This window comes from Prionailurus bengalensis, chromosome C1 (genome assembly GCF_016509475.1).
Source record: "Prionailurus bengalensis isolate Pbe53 chromosome C1, Fcat_Pben_1.1_paternal_pri, whole genome shotgun sequence".
In the NCBI taxonomy this organism is placed as follows: domain Eukaryota; kingdom Metazoa; phylum Chordata; class Mammalia; order Carnivora; family Felidae; genus Prionailurus; species Prionailurus bengalensis.
This window is the reverse complement of record NC_057345.1, coordinates 98,524,791-98,543,643: the sequence shown is the minus strand read 5'-3', so window position 1 is coordinate 98,543,643 and position 18,853 is coordinate 98,524,791. Positions and strand designations below refer to the sequence as shown.

The window sequence follows — 18,853 nt, the reverse complement described above, 5'->3', positions numbered from 1 at the left end:
ATTTAATTCTCAAAACAACACTAAGAGGCACTTTATTAACCAATAAACAGTGGATCAGAGATTATATAACTTATCCAAGGTCAAGTAGACAGCAACCTAACCCTTAAGCCCAGGCTCTTAAGCAATAAGCTGTGTGACACTAAAATTTTAGCTATCCTGAAAAAGCAGATAGACAGTATATCCTAATAGATTCTTGGCAGAAACAAAGTAGAGCTAGTGTGAAAATAATGACAAAGATGAAAGTATTATTTTTGAAAATAAAATTTGTTTTTCATCAAAATGAAAAAAAATTCCTACAAGTAAAATCAAAATATGCATACAATGAAAAGGTGTACTTTCATATATATACCACAACCTTATTTGAATATTTTAAAAGCATGTTTCTTTAGGAGAAACTTGAGAATTCTATTTAGATAGGAAATAAATATTGCACTACTCTTAAGTACTATGCCTTCAGCATAGCCCTCCACCAGTAGTTTCTATTATAAACATGGTTATGCATCAAAATTCAATATGCTGGTTGTTCCAGACAGAAAGGTTAGTCTCAAGATCACATTTTAACTGAAATAAGAACTACAAATGTCAGATATATAGCTTTTGAAATAAATTATCTTTCAAAAAAACTTCGAGCTTTAAAAGCTCAAAGAACTGAGAATCAAATTACTACTTATGCAAAGAAATGGTATGAGGCACATGTAACTTGTTCAAATCAAAGTTGGCTCCAAAAAGTGAAAAAACAATTTCTTCCCTTCTCCATTAAAATAATAATATGTTGTCGGGGCGCCTGGGTGGCTCAGTTGGTTGAGCATCCGACTTCAGCTCAGGTCATGATCTCACGGTTTGTGAGTTTGGGCCCCACATCGGGCTTGGGCTAGGTGCTGACAGCTCAGAGCCTGGAGCCTGCTTCTGACTCTGTGTCTTCCTCTCTCTCTGCTCCTCCCCCATTCTGTCTCTCTCTCAAAAATAAACATTAAAAAAAAATTTTTTTTAAATAACAAATTGAGAAAATCACATAAAACAAGAAAAATATTTACATTTCTTTGTCTTTTCTGCAGATCTGGCACAGGTTTCTTTGAGTAAATTGCATAAATGCCTTGTAGCATTATTCCTGAAAGAAAGCAAAGAGTCTGTGTAAGTGCAATCTGATCTCAAAGCAAAATCATATATAAAAGTTATGAAACATTATTTTTATAATTTTTGAAGAAAGTCTTATAATACTTTAATATATATATCCCATCCCTCATAAATGACTATATGAAAAAAAAATGGGTTGACTACACTATTAGCAAAGATGATTTAGTAACTGCTTCCCTTTAAAGTAAAAAGGATAGTTCCTTAACAAGTTTCTATCCAAGTAGCTATCAATAACCCTTCAGTAAACAGTTCTAGATTTGCAGAAGAAAAAATATGAGAAAAGAGGGTAGGGCTTTTCATTTACTAATTACCCCACATATACTCTAGCTGTCTTACCTTCAAAACAGTAAACAGGTAATTTTCTGACTAGCCTTTCATTACATGAATAAGACGACCTCTGATCATCTCAATAGATGAAGAAAAAGCATTTAATAAAATTCAATATCCATTTGTGATAAAAACTCTCAACAAAGTTGGGTATAAAGAGAATGTACCTCAACATAATAACGGCCATATATGACAAGTACACAGCTTGCATCATATTCAACAGTAAAAAGCCAAAAGCTTTTCCTCTAAGATCAGAACGAGACAAGAATACCCCCTCTTACCATTTTTATTCAGCATAGTATTAGAAGAACTAGTCAGAGCAATGAGGCAAGAAAATAAATAAAGGTATCAAAAAAAAAAAAGGCATCCAAATTGGAAAGGAAAAAGAAACTCTTAACATGATATATAGAGAAAACTCTAAAGACCCCACCAAAAAACTGTTAGAACTAAAAAACCAGTTCATTGAAGTGTGTAGGATATAAAATCAATATACACAAAAATCAGCTGCATTTGTGTACACTGATAATGAACTATCTGAAGGAGAAATTAAGAAAACAACCCCATTTACAGTTGCATCAAAAAGAATAAAATACCTAGGATTAAATTTAACCAAGGAAATTAAAGACTTGTGTACTGAAAACTATAATACGTTAAGAAATTGAAGACACAAATAAATGGAAAGATATCCCATGCTCATAGATTAGAAGAATATTGTTAAAATGTCCACATTACCTAAATGGGTCCTAATACCAATTCCAATGTGGAGGGGCAGCGGTTCAATTCTTGGGACCAACAAGCAATTCTTGGGACACCAGTTGAGTGTACCACAATTCAATTCAATCTGACACTACCTACCTGGAGATAGCCTCAGATTCTAAGGGTTCGGTCCTACAAAAACTGCTGTTCCCCCAGCCCCACTTGAGATTCTACAAGTTAAGGGTTCGGTCCTACAAAACTGCTGTTCCCCCAGCCCTACTTGACCAGTTGCAAGCCCAAGTTATTACCTACACTTCTGTCCAACTGGCTATAAATAAAAAATTCCCATGACTCACTCCTTAGTTTTCAGACACCAGTAACAAGCTCAGATTGTTACCTGTACTTCTGACAAACTGCCTATAAATCTGAGGTTCCTTAGGTTCAATTAATTTGCTAGAGCAGCTCACTGAACACTGAGAAACAATTCACTTGCCATGTTACTAGTTTATTATAAAAGAATATAAGTCAGAAATAGATAAAAGAGATGCATAGGGACAGGCATGGGGAAAGGGTGGGGAACTTCCATGCTCTCTCTCTGAGCTCACCACTCTCTTCAAATCTCTTTACCAAGCTCGAAGTTTTCCTGAACCCTGTCCTCTTGGGTTTTCATGGAGGCTAAGTTACATAATCACGATTGATTAAATCATTTGTTAATGATGACAGATTCGACTTCCAGACCCTCTTCCCCTTACCAAGGTGGGGGGGTAGGGGTGGAGAGGGACTGTAAGTTCCAACCCTCTAATCACATGGTGGGTTCTCCTGGCAGCCAACCTCATCCTTAAGTAGGTTCCAAAAGTCATCTCATTAACATAATAAGAGATACTTTTGTCACTCTTAGCACTTAGGAAATTCCAAGGGTTTTGGAAGCTATGAGCCAGGAATGGTGGATGAAAACCAAATATATATACATACATATATATATATATATATATATATATATATATACACATATGTGTGTGTGTGTGTGTGTGTGTATGTATGTATGTGTGTGTATATATATTTATATGAGAAATACAGATTTGGTCATCTGAATGACCAAATATATTTTTCTTATAAATATCACACTACCCAAAACAATTCACAGAATCAATGCAATCCCAACCAAATTTTCAATGGCATTTTTCAGATACAGAACCTAAAATTTGTATGATATCACCAAAGAGCCAAAGCAAACTTGAGAAAGAAGAGCTAGAGGAATCACACTTCCTGATTTCAAACTGTATGACAAAACTAGAGTAATCAAAACAGTCTGGGAGGAGGGGGGAACTGGTTAAATAGGTGACGGGGATTAAGGAGTACACTTGTTGGGATGAGCACCAAGTACTGCATGGAAGTGTTGAATCACTGTATTGTACACCTGAAACTAATATTACATTGTATGTTAACTAACTGGAATTTAAAAAGTTTTTCAAAAGTATGGTATTAGCATAAAAACAGACACATAAATCAACAAAACAAACAAACCCATGCATATATGGTCAGTGAGTTCATTACCAAGGAGCCAAGAATATACAATGGGGAAAGGAGAGTCCCTTCAATAAATGGTGTTGAGAAGGGGCACCTTGGTGGCTGGCTCCATCAGTTAAGCATCCAACTTGGGCTCAGGTCATGATCTCACAGTTCGTGAGTTTGAGCCCTGTGTTGGGCTCCGTGCTGCAGCTCAGAGCCTGGAGCCTGCTTCTGATTCCGCGTTTTTCTCTCTCTCTCTGCTTCTCCCCTGCTCGTGCTCTCTCCCTGTCTCCCAAAAATAAATAAACATTAAAAATTGTTTGAAATAAATAAATGCCACTGGGAAAATGGAACCACTATCTTAAAGCATACACAAAATCAACTCAAAATGGATTAAAGACTTGAACATAAGACCTGAAACCATAAAACTCCTAGAAGAAAACATAGGTGGTAAGTTCCTTGACATCAATCTTAGAAATGATTTTTTTGGGGGCGCCTGGGTGGCGCAGTCGGTTAAGCGTCCGACTTCAGCCAGGTCACGATCTCACGGTCCGTGAGTTTGAGCCCCGCGTCAGGCTCTGGGCTGATGGCTCAGAGCCTGGAGCCTGTTTCCGATTCTGTGTCTCCCTCTCTCTCTGCCCCTCCCCCGTTCATGCTCTGTCTCTCTCTGTCCCCAAAATAAATAAACGTTGAAAAAAAATTTAAAAAAAAAAAAGAAATGATTTTTTTGGATTTGACACAAGCAAAGGCAACAAAAGCAAAAATAAACAAGTGGGACCACATCAAATTTAAAAGCTTCTGGGGGTGTCTGGGTGGCTCAGTTGGTTAAGCACCGACTTTAGCTCAGGTCATGATCTCAAGGTTTGTAGGTTTGAGCCCAACATCCAGCTCTGTGCTGACAGCTCAGAGCCTGGAGACTGCTTCGGATTCTGTGTCTCCCTCTCTTTCTGCCCCTCCCCTGCTCGCATTCCATGTCTCTCAAAAATAAATAAACGTTAAAAGTAATTATTTAAAAAAAGCCATGACAACTGAATCAATACATGATCAGTATTTAAAAAATAATAATAAAAAAACAAAAATAAGTAAGTGCTTCTGCACAGCCAAGGAAACTACCAACAAAATGAAAAGACAACCTACTAAATGGGAGAATATATTTGCTGTCATTTTGCTATACATATATTCAATAATTATGTTTCATACCTAAAATTAATGTCATAGATAAATTATACCAATAAATTTTTTTAGAAAGTTCAATACAATGTAGTCTTATATATTCCAAATCTCATTACATGTTAATGAAAATTTTTAAAAAAGAAAGAAGAGGGAAAAAAGACCTCTAGATAACATGAAGTAATCATATATTCGACAGTTAGATATAATTTTCCACCTTATAAATTTTCCATAGAAATGAACTGTTACAAATTAATCATTAATAATTATTTTTGGGGTGTTTTTATATTTATTTTTGAGAGAGCACAAGCAGGGGAGAGGCAGAGAGAAGGGAACAGAGGATCCAAAGTGGGCTCTGTGCTGACAGCAGCACAAACCACAAACCATGACATCATGACCTGAGCTGAAGTCGGACTCTGAACCGACGAGCCACCCAGGTGCCTCTCATTAATAATGATTTTTAGCGGCACCTGGGTGGCTCAGTCACTAAGTGTGGATCTCAATTTCAGCTCAGGTCATGATCTCACTGTCCATGAGTTCAAGTCCTGCACTGGGCTCTGTGTTCAGAGCACAGAGCCTGCTTGGGATTCTGTCTCCCTCTCTCTCTGCCCCTCTCTCACTTGCATGGGCATGCTCTCTCTCTGAAAAATAAATAAAAATAAACTTTTGAGTTTTTAAATCTACATATTAGTTTAGTAAAAAGCAAAAGATTATTACATAGACCATATCCTTTGACATTTTCAATAATCTAATAAATGAAAAAGCTAAGAAATCACTGAAATCAAGTGTGGTTTTTTGTCTGCTTTTTCAAAATGTTTTTACTTATTTTAATTCAGGAGTAGTCAACATACAGTGTTATATTAGTTTCAGGTTTATAATACAGTGATTCAACAATTCCGGAAATTACTCAGTGCTCATGATAAATGTACTCTTAATACACTTTACCTATTTCACCCACCTCCCACCCACCTCACCTCTGGTAACCATCTGTTTGTTCTCTGTTTTTGGTTTGCCTTTTTTTCCTTTGTTCATTTGTTTCTTAAATTCCACAGGAGTGAAGGCTGGAGGTATCACAATTCCAGATTTCAACTGCTACTACAAATATAGTGATCAAAACTGTGGTAATGGCACAAAAAGAGACACACAGGTTAAGGGAACAGAATATAAAACCCAGAAATAAACCCACAATTATGTGGTCAACTAATCTTCAACAAAGGAGGCAAGAATATGTAATGGGAAAAAAGTCTCTTCAACAAATGGTAATGGAAAAAGTGGACAGCTACATGCAAAAGAATGAAACTGGACCACTTTCTTATACTATCCACAAAAACAAATTCAAAATGGATTTTTGAAAGGCCTAAATGTGAGACCTAAAATCATAAAACTCTTTCCAATTTGGATGCCTTTTATTTCTTTTTGTTGATTGCCCTAGAAGAGAGCACAGGCATATCAGCCATAAAACATCTTTCTAGATGTGTCTTCTGAGACAAGGGAAACAAAAGCAAAAATAAACTATTGGGACATCAAAATAAAAAGCTTTTGCACAGCAAAGGAAACAATCAACAAAACTAAAAAACAACCTACTGAAGGGGAGAAGATATTTGCAAATGACATATCTGATAGAGGGTTAGTATCCAAAATATACAAAGAACTTATAAAACTCAACACACACAAAAAACCTGGTAACCCAATTTAAAAATGGGCAGAAGACATAAACAGTTCTCCAAAGACGACATACAGATGGCCAACAGACACCTGAAAAGATGCTCAATGTCACTAATCAACAGGGAAATGCAAATCAAAATCATGCCACCTGTCAGAATGGCTAAAATCAAAAACACAAGAAACAACAAGTGCTGGTGAAAATGTGGAGAAAAAAGAACCTTATGCACTGTGGGAATGCAAACTATTGCAGCCACTGTGGAAAACAGTATGGAGGTTGCTCAAAAAATTAAAAACAGAATTACCATATGATCCAGTAATAGCACTACTGGGTATTTACCCAAAGAACACAAAAACACTAATTTGAAGGGATATACACAGTCCTATATTTATTGCAACTTTAAAATAGCCAAAATATGGAAGCAGCCCAAGTGGCCACTGATAGATGAATGGATAAAGAAGATGTGGTGTATGCACATACACACACACACACACACACACACACACACACACAAATGGAACATTCTATCACTCAGTCATAAGAGAATGAAATTTTGCCATTTTCAACAACATGGATGGATCTAGAGAGTATAACGCTAAGAAAAATAAGCCAGTCAGAGAAAAGGTGGGTTTGTTTTATTTTTAAAGCCTGTGACTGTTCTCTAGTACAGAGCAGTAGCTCCCAAAGTATGATCCTTGGACCAGTAGCATCCACATCCCTTGTTAGAAAGGCAAATTCTGAAGCCCTACTCCACTGAATCAGAAATTCGGGGGGGGGGGGGGGGGAAGGAAACAGTATATTCTTTAACAAGCTCTGCAGATAATTTAGATGCTTGCTAAAATTTGAGAACCACTGGTCTAGAGAGGGTCTTTTTTGTTAGAGGTTTTGTAAAAATCAGAACAAGTGACCATAAACCTAATTTTTCAATTACAGTTTGAAAAAACAACTTCAGCCTCTTCCTGCTAATCTATGGTGAGAGGTAAAGGACAAAAGTGTCTTTAGCAATACGCTCCCCAAACCACAAAGACCCTTTGAGCAGCACAGCTTGGTATAAAACTAGCCATACATCCATATACAAGCAATCATCCAATCAAATATTTCAAGTCTACTCTGTATTCACAATGGCTCAATTTTAGAATTCTGAAAACCCTTCACTGGCTTCAAAACGACCATCTGCAGCAATTTTCAATCTTTTTTTTTTTTCTAGAACCAAAATTCTCTTACAAAATGAAATCTTAACTGGATACACAAGATTTTAAATTATACTTAAAAAATAAAACTATTCTTGTTGAAGGGAGCCATAGCTATAGCCAATCAGCCTTTCTTCAGCCCACTCTTCTTCAGCCCTACCCTCCCACCCCACTTCAAGATAAAATCAAAACTCTAGCTTGTCACAAAATGCCAGAGTCGCAACCTCTAATTCTCCTCCTGGTTAATTCCTATTCGTCCTTTGGACATCCTCATCTATAGAAAGCCTTCTCTTCTCTGATAACTATCACTATCACATGCATGCCACAGGGCTTGATAAGGGTTTAATTCATCAAATTATCTAAACAAATCCCAGATAGGAGTCTGACAAATGCTGCTTTTTTTTTTAAATTTTTTTTTCAACGTTTTTATTTATTTTTTTGGGACAGAGAGAGACAGAGCATGAACGGGGGAGGGGCATAGAGAGAGGGAGACACAGAATCGGAAACAGGCTCCAGGCTCCGAGCCATCAGCCCAGAGCCTGACGCGGGGCTCGAACTCACGGACCACGAGATCGTGACCTGGCTGAAGTCGGACGCTTAACCGACTGCGCCACCCAGGCGCCCCCAAATGCTGCTTTTTAAAGTAATTTCTGAATTATGTGATTGTGGATGCTTCAGGTTTGACTGCTGAAATTTGAAAATTGAGACACTAATATATGGAAATAAAATCACATATAAGGTCCTGCACTCCACTCAAAAAAAAAAATCCCTCCCAAATTATCTAAACTATCTCAAAAGTCTTTTCCTGCTCAAAACTGTCAATAAATTAAAGTGTCCATTCCCACTTAAACTTCTACTACAGGCCAGGCATATGGTTTTGAAATACCCAAAGTCTCTTTCAAATCTATATCCCTTTTAGAAAGTCATGACCAGTGAATAGGCTGGTCCTGAGCAACTTTATATTAAGTCTGTCATCCAATAATCAAGTCACTGGACCTTAAGCGCAACTTTGTTTCTCACCAACATTTTGACAAAGCTCTTACCTAAACGTCAAGGTTCTTTCAGATGACAAATGACAATTCAGCATTTGAGGGCAAAACTGACACACAACTCAAACAAGTGCTTAAAATAGAAGGACATCCCATCCAAAATAAACTACCCCTCACCTCAAAAAAATGGTGTAACTCCTATGTCACGCTACACTACGTTACATTATACTATGCAATTAAACAGTCACAGTATTAACAAAAATACACATGTTCATTAATGGAGGTAACAGCAAACTTAAGAAAGCTCACAAGTTATCAAATACTGGTATTAGGGTGACAGTAAGATACTGTAGGAACTCAGTCACATACCCTACGAAAGTGACCGTAAGTACAAAATACACAATAGGCACACAATGTCAGAAACTTCCTCTTCACTCTCTCTTCTCCCTAATAGCCAAACCTCAAGTAGGCAGAGAAAAAATTAAAGTATAATATTTCAATTTGATCTGGGAAGTCATAGGTTACCTTTTTTAAAGTTTGTTTATTTATTTAAGTAATCTCTAACCCCAATATTGGGCTCGAACTCATGACCTTGAGATCAAGAGTCACATGCTCTTCCAACTGAGCCAGCCAGGCACCTCCACAGGTTGTCTTTCACTTGGGCTAAAACAATTTGTCATTAAGAGCCCTTTTCACTTATCAGCAACTTCACTGACAAGGTGATAGGTCTTCTAAAACCATATTTAGCAAGCAAGTAGGAATAAGAAAGTTTTGCACTCTTTGTGGACCCATACATTACATTCTAACTATTCAATATCTATTTAGCAGATGAATTAAATAATTATATGTTTCTATTAAATTGTATATGATATAATCTGAATGAGGATGAGGTAAGAGTGTATAAAATAAGGCTTAGCTACTGCCTAGAACAAAGAAAAGGAAAAGTTAAAGATGACTCTAAAATTTAAAGCTAATGTTCATGAAACAATCATTAGGCCACAGACAAAAACAGGAACTTGAGAGTGAGAATTAGCTTGGAACTAAATTGAGCACTATTTATACTATTTACTATACTATTATACTATTTACACTATAAATACTGTACCTAAAATACTACAACAGAAAGGTAGACAATATACATAGGCAGTTGTAGATTCAAAATTATCAGATACCTTTTTGACACCCAATTAATGGTTTTTTCTACCTGACATTTTAGAAAGTGAAAAATTATTAGTCAGTGACCACTGTTTGCCAAACATAAGAATGTAGAATAACTATGTCTTCCTTCTCCCACAGTACTCAGGTAAAATTCTGTATATAATACATAATAGAAAGTGTTCAATACATTTCTGGAAATTATTTTAATAAATCTGGAATAAAATTTAGAGAGAACGATTCATTAAACGATTACTTACTCTTTTATTAAATCTTTATTTTCTTGAATTCCTTCTTCTAATTTCAAACTTACTTTTTCATTTTCAAACTAATTTACAAAACAGAAGAACAGTGCATCACATTTTGCTTAGGAAAATAAACATGAGTATAATTATTAAGCAGCATTTCTTTGCTAACAACTAAGAAGTGTAAAAAACTTTTTTGCACACAAAAAAGTTTTTTTGTCACAACTTATGGATTTTCCCATAAGAATACAGTCTCACTTTCACAGATCTAAAATCAAGTTTGCTGAATCATCTCCAGAAAGTATCCAACAATATTTTAATGCAATATTATCTTCCCTAAACATTTTTAAATGATGTCTTATTTTTGTCCTAACCCAATGGTGCATTTTCTCAACCTTTTTCTTTCACTAAGCCACAAAACTGAAGCTCAATAGTTTCAAATACAGTTTTAACCACCAATATCATATTCCAATTAATAAGACATTTATTTCAAACAGAACATCAGTAATAGGAATTAAAAAATTAAAAGTCTATAATTAGAATCATTAAATCAATCTTTATCTAAAGTAATTTATTATTTCCCTAATCATTTGCATTAAGCTCTGTACAACTTGTCTTCTGTGTTCATCCTAAAGTTGAAATGCAGTATCGCTGAAACTTAAAAAAAAGTACTGTCCTTAAAATCCACACCACAGAAAAACTCTATTTTAAATACTATTATGACAAAATCTACTACACTACATTTTCAATTCCAAATCTCATTATACCTGTAGTTCTTGAATGGCTTTCCGCTGTGCTTCAATTATCTTTCTATTTTCTTGCAACTTATTTTCTTTCTGCTTCAATTCAAATTCTATATTCACTTTCCACTTCTTGATCTTTTCAGCCTCCTTATACAGTTTTGAATACAGTCTGCTCATTGGCTCTGAATTCTATTAAAACAAATAGATTTTCAAAGATTGGTTACACTAAAATTATGAACAATTAATAAACTACAGCTGCCTACTGAAAATATCCAAGACTAATAGTACCTTACTAGTTGACAATAAATCTCTCCTCAAATTATGCCCTAATATCATACTGAAAGCTACATTAATTCTTTAAAATACTAAGGCAGTATTAGCTACTTTACTAAAGTTACTGGTCACTTGATTAAGTTATACCCACTGAGTATAATCATATACCTTCAAAATGTACCTAAGTCAGAAGTTGGAAATATTTTAATCAGTGAGAGAGTATCGCTGATTAAAAGCTAGAGTAAATCCCTCTACATGATATCTATAAATTTTTACCATGGTCTTAAAACATTTTGGTTATACAGTTTGAAGATTACCTAAAGGACAAGAATTTTAAAATATAATGACAAAAAATATAGTTAACAAAAGATCTAGCTTTCATTTATTCGCAGTTTCTTTTTTTTTTTATTCTCAGGTTCTATTTAGATTTTATTTGGATTTCCTTCATTATCCACTTCAACATTATAAGGTAATGCCAGAGTTTGTATTTTTTAAATCATATTTATTTCTGTTTTCTGATTAGCTCTGTTATCAAAATATATGAATATTAAATTCTGTGATGCTATAATCACAGCAACAAACATATAGCATTTTATCAGGCCATAGTTTCCCTCTGTTGGTTTTTTGTTTTGTTTTTTTTTTAAAGTAGACCCACACCCAATGTGGGGCTTGAACTAAGGACCCTGAGTTTAAGAGTCACATGCTCTGGGGCCTCCTGGGTGACTCAGTCAGTTAAGCACCAGACTCAGATAATGATCTCACATTTCACGGGATCAAGCCCCTTATCAGGCTCTGTGCTGTCAGCTTAGGATTCTCTCCCTCTCTCTCTGTCCCTCCTCTGCTTGTGGTCTCTCTCAAAATAAATGAGCCTTTAAAAAAAAAACTCCTTAGACAGCAAACCAGCCAAACAATCATACCTATTAGTTTTATTTGTAAAATAGTGACTTGATTCTCAGCCTTTTCATAAGCTGAGCCTATGAAATTGTAGCCACAGCCCCTCTTCTATTCTTGCTATATTTTAAAATTAAATTTCTCCTAAAGGATGGTTGCTTGTATAACCCAGGAAAATACAGAAGCCTAGTGTTTCAATAATTTTAAAAGAAAAACAAAGAGGGGAAAAAGATTTTGAAGGGTATAACTTAAAACATTAGCCAAATTTTAATCCTTTAGAAGCTTCAAAAGAAAAATATAAACAAATAACAATAAATGATACTCCAATTACAATAAATTGAATATGGATAGGAAAACTTCTGACCTCAAAATCAGAGTCTTTTAGTCCTTCCTGGTAGTGACAACTGTCAGAGTTATCAACCTAAAAAAAACGAATAAATGTTTCCTGTAAGAAAATATTTCTGATGAGAGTTTCCAAATAGTAGCAATTAAATACTGAAGGCTAGTAATCCAACAAATAAAGAATTTTTTTTCCTTTTTTCAAACAAGCAACTCAAGACCTAAACATGTCATATGTTATAGTATTGTACGTTATACTTAACTGACCTGTTCAAGCATGGGCAAAACCTTAACTTTTTGTAAAGCAGGATCTGCAAGACAGAAGACAACTGATATTAAGTATGCCAACACCTTATTTTTTAGGTCAAGTATTATATCTAGCTTTAATGTCAAGGCTATCAATATAATACTTACATTTTCAATATCTAACAATGTATATATAAAAAATGCTTATACGTATAGTGATGTATTGCTGTTCCAGTTTCTTACCTGAATCAACGTTTTCCCCATTTTTGGAGAGATTAGTCATTGCAAATGGAAAGCCAAAATCATCTTCAATACATTTGTTGAAACTCTAGAAACACAAAGAAGTTCTTAAACATACTGTTCCATATCACTCTGGTAACTAGGAGTGAATATGTAGTTTTATATGGAACATACATCTGCTTGAAAAAGTGACTTTATTTGTAAATCCTTTCATGTATATACAGTATTTAAAATATCAAGTGGTTTTGCTATATAAGAAAGCAAAAATTTTTTGACTTAGAAGATAAAGCTAAACTATAAATTTCACAATAACATTTTGGAAGTATTCAGTAAAATCTTATTTTATTTTTAAAAGTTTATTTATTTTTATTTATTTTTGAGAGAGAGAGAAAAAAAAGCATGAGTGGGGGGAGGGACGGGGGGGGAGGAGAAAATCCCAAGCAGGCTCCACATTGTCAGTGCTGGGCTCTAACCCATGAACCATGAGACCATGACTTAAGCCGAAGTTGGGCACTTAACCAACTGAGCCACCCAGGCACCCCAAAAGTAACAGTAATTTTAATTACTAGCTTAATATATTAGTCTTCTTCAATTTCATTATCTTTCCCTTGAGAGAATTGAGAGTTGTCTTCACTGAATAGCATTTTAATGTTATCCTCTTAGCTATACAGACATAGAAATTTTTCTACAGCATATAAAATTAAAATATTTTAGCATTTTATATATTTAGTATATAAATATTATGTATTATTGGTCATAATTATATTATTATTATATTATTACATGTTATATATATTATATATAGATTATATATTATTATAAATATTGGAGATATTTATATCTCCAATATAAAGTTCCACAGAGAAATTTTTAAAATAATTTAGTAGTAAGAGCTGTTTTGCCTGAGAAACTTGGTATGATTCCCCCTTTCTGGTAAGAACTCTACTACAGAAATGAATTTCTCTTTTTATCCTGTCAAGCAGGAAGCTCAAAGCCAAATTTTAAGCTTAGTCAGACACTAATTTTTACCAGTATATTGACATATTTGTCCAAATTTTCTTATTTTTTTGATCCTAATAGTCTCTGAATATACTTTTATATCTTGCTACTTCAATGTACATGTCTTATAAGTTGCCTCCAAGAGAGAGGATTCAAATTAGGACCCATTATGTACCCAGAGTTCTATGGCAACAGTGATTATTTTTTTTAATGAACAATGCTCGCAAACATTAAGTATGCTCATTATTCATTCAAAGCAATACTATTCAAAATTCTTGGGTACTAAAAATCCTGGAAGACAACACAGGCAGGAGTTTCTCTGACACTGACCATATCCACATTTTTCTAGGCAAGTCTCCTGAGACAAGGGAAACAAAGGCAGAAATAAGCTATTAGGACTACAACAAAATAAAAAGCTTCTTTGTGCACAGTGAGGAAACAATCAACAAAACTAAAAAATAGCCTACTGAATGGGAGAAGATATTTGCAAATGACATATCCAATAAAGGGTTAGTATCCAAAATATATATACTAGTAAAAAACCCAAATAATCCAATTTAAAAAATGGGAAGAAGACATGAAACAAACAGGTCTCCAAAGAAGAGATCCAGATGGCTAAAAGACACATGAAAAGATGCTCAACATCACTCATCATCACGGAAATGTTAGTCAAAATCACAGTATCACCTCACACCTGTCAGAATGGCAAAAACCATAAACACATGAAACAAGTGTTGGTGAGGACGTGGAGAAAAAGGAACACTTGTGCACTGCTGGTGGGAATGCAAATTGGTGCATCCTCTGTGGAAAACAGTATGGAGGTTCCTCAGAAAATAAAAATAGAACTACCCTATGACCCAGTAATTCCACCACTGGGTATTTACCCAAAGAATATGAAAACACTAATTTGAAAAGATGCATGCACCCCTATGTGTCCTGCAGCATGATTTACAATAGCCGAGCCATGGAAGCAGCCCGAGTGTCTACTGATAGATGAGTGGATAAAGAAGATGTGTTATAGGTGCCTGGGTGGCTCACTCGGTTGGGTGTCCAACTTTGGCTCAGGCCACGATCTCACAGCTTGTGGGTTCGAGTCCCACGTCGGGGTCTGCGCTGACAGCTCAGAGCCTGGGGTCTGCTTCAGGTTCTGTGTCTCCCTCTCTCTGCCCCTACCCGGCTTGCGCTGTCTGTCTCTCTCGAAAATAAACATCAAAAAAAAAATTAAGGATGTGCTATAGATATACAACGGAATAGTACTGATTTATAAAAAAAAGAATGAAAGCTTGCCATTTGCAACGACAAGCACAGAGTTGGGAGAGTATAGTGGTAAGCGAAATAAGTCGGTCAGAAAAAGACAAATACCCTATGATTTCATTCCTATGTGGAATTTTAGACACAAAACAAAGGAGGCTACAGGGAAAAAAGAGACAAACCAAGAAGGCGACTCATAACCATAGAGAACAAGCCTGAGGGAAGGTGGTGGAGAGAGGGGTGAAATAGGTGAAGGGGATTAAGAGTACCCTTATCTTCATGGGCACTGAATAATGTACAGAATTGCTGAATCACTGTATTGTACACCTGAAACTAATATAACACTGTATATCAAGTAAATGGGATTTAAATTTTTAAATAAATCTGTTTACAAATTCTTGGGCTAAAATAAAATCAAAAATAGGGCGCCTGGGTGGCTCTGCCCATTGAGCGACTTCGGCTCAGGTCATGACCTCAGGGTTCCTGGGTTCAGGTCCCGCATGGGGCTCCGCGCTGACCGCTGGGAGCCTGGAACCTGGAGCCTGCTTCGGATTCTGAGTCTCCCTTTCTCTCTGCCCCTCCCCCATTAGTGCTCTCTGTATCTTAAAAATAAAAAATAAACATTAAAAAAGATTAAAAAAATAAATTAAAAATAAAAATTCTTGGGCAAATCAGGCCACACTTACTGAAAAACAAATTATACAATGTACAAATAAAATTATACAATATTACCAGTTAGAAAGTACACCGTGCCTCTTTACCTGAAGAATATTCAAATCAAGATTCATACGCAAATTTACCTTGAAGAAATTAGAATCTCCTCCCAAATTCTGAGGTTTCACTGCAGATACTTGACTGCTACTTAATCTTGGTGGTACGAACAATTTAAAAGGCTTTTGCTTTTCCATTTTCTCTCTTCCAGTTGTAATAATCTGTTGCCCCAGCGGGCGGGGTGGAGGGAGGGAAAGCGTTTTACATGGTTTCATTAATACCCTCTTTATTTCAAAAGGCGACGTTTGCACAATAAATGCTGTGTCAAGGAGCAGGTGTACCCTTTGCCACAATGTGAGTCTGCAGCGTCACATCACTGGGCAAAGTAAAAGCACCCCGCAGTTGTTCCCTTCCACCCCCCCACCGCCAATGGCCACGCTGGCCCCGTAGATAAGCCAGAAACTCCCACCCCAGAAAAGAAAGCTCTGCCCCCACCGGCCCTGGTAAATTGCATCACCCAGCCGCGAGAACTACCTTAGGTTCTTAGAGGGCTACAGCTACCAACGAGGGGCCGGGGAGGGGTGGGGGGGGGGGGGGGGGGACGGGCGGCCAGAATCAAAATATCGCCCAGCTCCGGGTTCGGTCGTCCGGAAAAGAACTCAGTACACCTGCCCTTACCTCTGAATAGTCAGCGGGAAACCGTGGACTCGGTGCCCACGCGAACTGCTACCCGCTGTCTACTAGGGCGGCAAAAAGAATCTACGAGAACTTCTGCCTCCGAACCTCCAGAAAAGTAAGAAATCGCTCCGCCTCAGCGGCCGGCCGAAAAGGGCCGGGTGCACAACGGTTTAACGGCTAAATAACGGTCAGCCGCGACCGTTGGCCGGCTCCCGATTCTCGCGAGATTTCCCTTTGTGTTAGTAACAATTCTTCTCTGGATTCTGTTTTTCCTTAGACATTCTTGAAGCTTCTGCGATTGTCAGAGAATGCAAGGAAGACTATAGCAAGTCCCATGACAGATTGGAGCGAAGAATAAAAAATCCACTTGTGTCTTCCAAGAGTTCAGTCTTAGGGCAAAAAACAGATGGGCAAACAGTTGTAGCCACATGTAATCATTTAAAGGTGGTAATTTTCAAAGACTGGTTAGGACACAGAGAAAGCGGTACTTTCAGTGGCCTGGGGAGTCAGGAGAGGCTGCCCAGATGTGATAGGCTTCTTTAAGGCTTCCGTCAAGAATAGAGTGACTATAGACAGATTGGGCTAGTCAATGGGGAAAGACTACTCCTGAAGGTAGGCGAAGGCCCTGTGATTGTGAAAGAGATTAGTACAAGAGAGACTCCAACAAGTGCGGCGTAGGTGTGTGAGGACAAGGTCGGGGGATGGCAAGAAGGAGACTGCAGGCTTGACAGATAAGGCCTTGCAAAGACCTTTGGATTTTAGCCTCTGTGGATGGGGAACTTGTAGAATTCTGAGTGGAGAGGGAGGCAAGATCAAGTTCAGAAGAAAATTTGTAGTATGAGAAATGGTTTAGGCAGGCATTGGGACTTGAGTTAGGGAGACAGTTTTAACAGGCTGGGTGAAGTATGAGGACCCGAGCCATGACAGTGGCGCTGGAGATGAGGAAGAGGCATCAAAAGTAAAAGGTATTTAGAAGTAAAATTAATAGGAGTTGATGGGCTGTTTTAACAGTAAGCAGTGAAAGAGAGAAGTCTAAGATGACTTCCTAGTTTCAGACTTGGGCAAGTAAATGCAATAAATATTGTGATTCTAAGTACCTAGCTTTGAGCAATTAGATGAGTTCCGTTCCGTTTTGAGCACATTTGACTTTGTTTTCTAATGTCTATAATTGATGTTTTTCCAAAGGACTTGAGTAATATTTTTAAATAACCAATTTTGTTTTGTGTAAATTTAATGAGACATCAGAGTTTCTGCTAGAATTTAAAAAATTTTTGAGCTTTGAAAGAGATGAGCCAGGTTGTCCTTCATTTTACACTTTAAGGAAATTGAGTCTAGATACCCTTAAAAAAAGAATATTCCCTCCAAGAGATGATTCCAGGTTTATGCCCAAGATACCCCCCCCCCCCCCGGGGGCAATAATTAATACATTTAAATAAGATCTTTTTTTTAAATTTTTTTTTTAACGTTTATTTATTTTTGGGACAGAGAGAGACAGAGCATGAACGGGGGAGGGGCAGAGAGAGAGGGAGACACAGAATCGGACACAGGCTCCAGGCTCGGAGCCATCAGCCCAGAGCCCGACGTGGGGCTTGAACTCACGGACCGCGAGATCATGACCTGAGCTGAAGTCGGACGCTTAACCGACTGCGCCACCCAGGTGCCCCGAATAAGATCTTTTTGAAGTTGAGGATATAAATCCAACTATGTCTTTTTCTTTTTAAGTTTTATAAATGTGAAAAATTTAACTATGGGCTTTTTTTTTTTTTCATCGAAAACCAAACTGCTACTACTCCTGCTATCAAATTAACTTAAATTCACAGTATTGAAAGACTTACACCCAGTCTTTCAAAATAATAATACCACCACAGAATTTATTAATTTCATGTATTTCATATGAAATTTATTTTTATTAGATAGCCTTCCTATCCTTACAAGGATTAAAATATTTGTGGGAAGATTTCAGTTTTTAAGAACTTCATTTTTTTCTACAAAAGACATTGGCAAAAATGTCAAAGTATTGTCTGCCAGAATAAGCAGTAAATCGTGCCAGTATTTCCCAATATGTGTTAAAACATTTTAGGGGCGCCTGGGTGGCTCAGTCAGTTAAGCGTCTGACTTCGGCTCAGGTCATGATCTCCCGGTTCCTGAGTTCGAGCCCCATGTCGGGCTCTGTGCCAACAGCTCAGAGCCTGGAACCTGCTTCGGATTCTGTGTCTCCCCTTCTCTCTCTGCCCCTCCCCACCTCACGCTCTGTCTCTCAAAAAATGAATAAACGTTAAAAAAAAATTTTTTAAAAACCATTTTAATGATTTGTCATTTTAACTTTTTTCAATATTTTACCATCACAATTTTTTTAAATTTAGACTTATAAAAGATTTCTTTTTAAAAAACATTAAGAAAAGGC

General features: G+C 36.7%; 1 protein-coding gene across 1 annotated transcript in view; it reads right to left on the bottom strand.

Moving 5' to 3' along the window:
* Positions 1 to 16,202, bottom strand: part of SYCP1 (synaptonemal complex protein 1) — a 117,647-nt gene extending 101,445 nt beyond the window's left edge. Inside the window, 7 exon segments of the mRNA XM_043575924.1 lie at positions 1,035 to 1,108; positions 10,094 to 10,161; positions 10,846 to 11,010; positions 12,350 to 12,406; positions 12,592 to 12,635; positions 12,814 to 12,898; positions 15,861 to 16,202. Of these exon segments, the coding sequence (XP_043431859.1) occupies positions 1,035 to 1,108; positions 10,094 to 10,161; positions 10,846 to 11,010; positions 12,350 to 12,406; positions 12,592 to 12,635; positions 12,814 to 12,898; positions 15,861 to 16,046 (679 nt within the window). The 5' untranslated portion in view covers positions 16,047 to 16,202.
* Between the last annotated feature and the right edge of the window lie 2,651 nt (positions 16,203 to 18,853).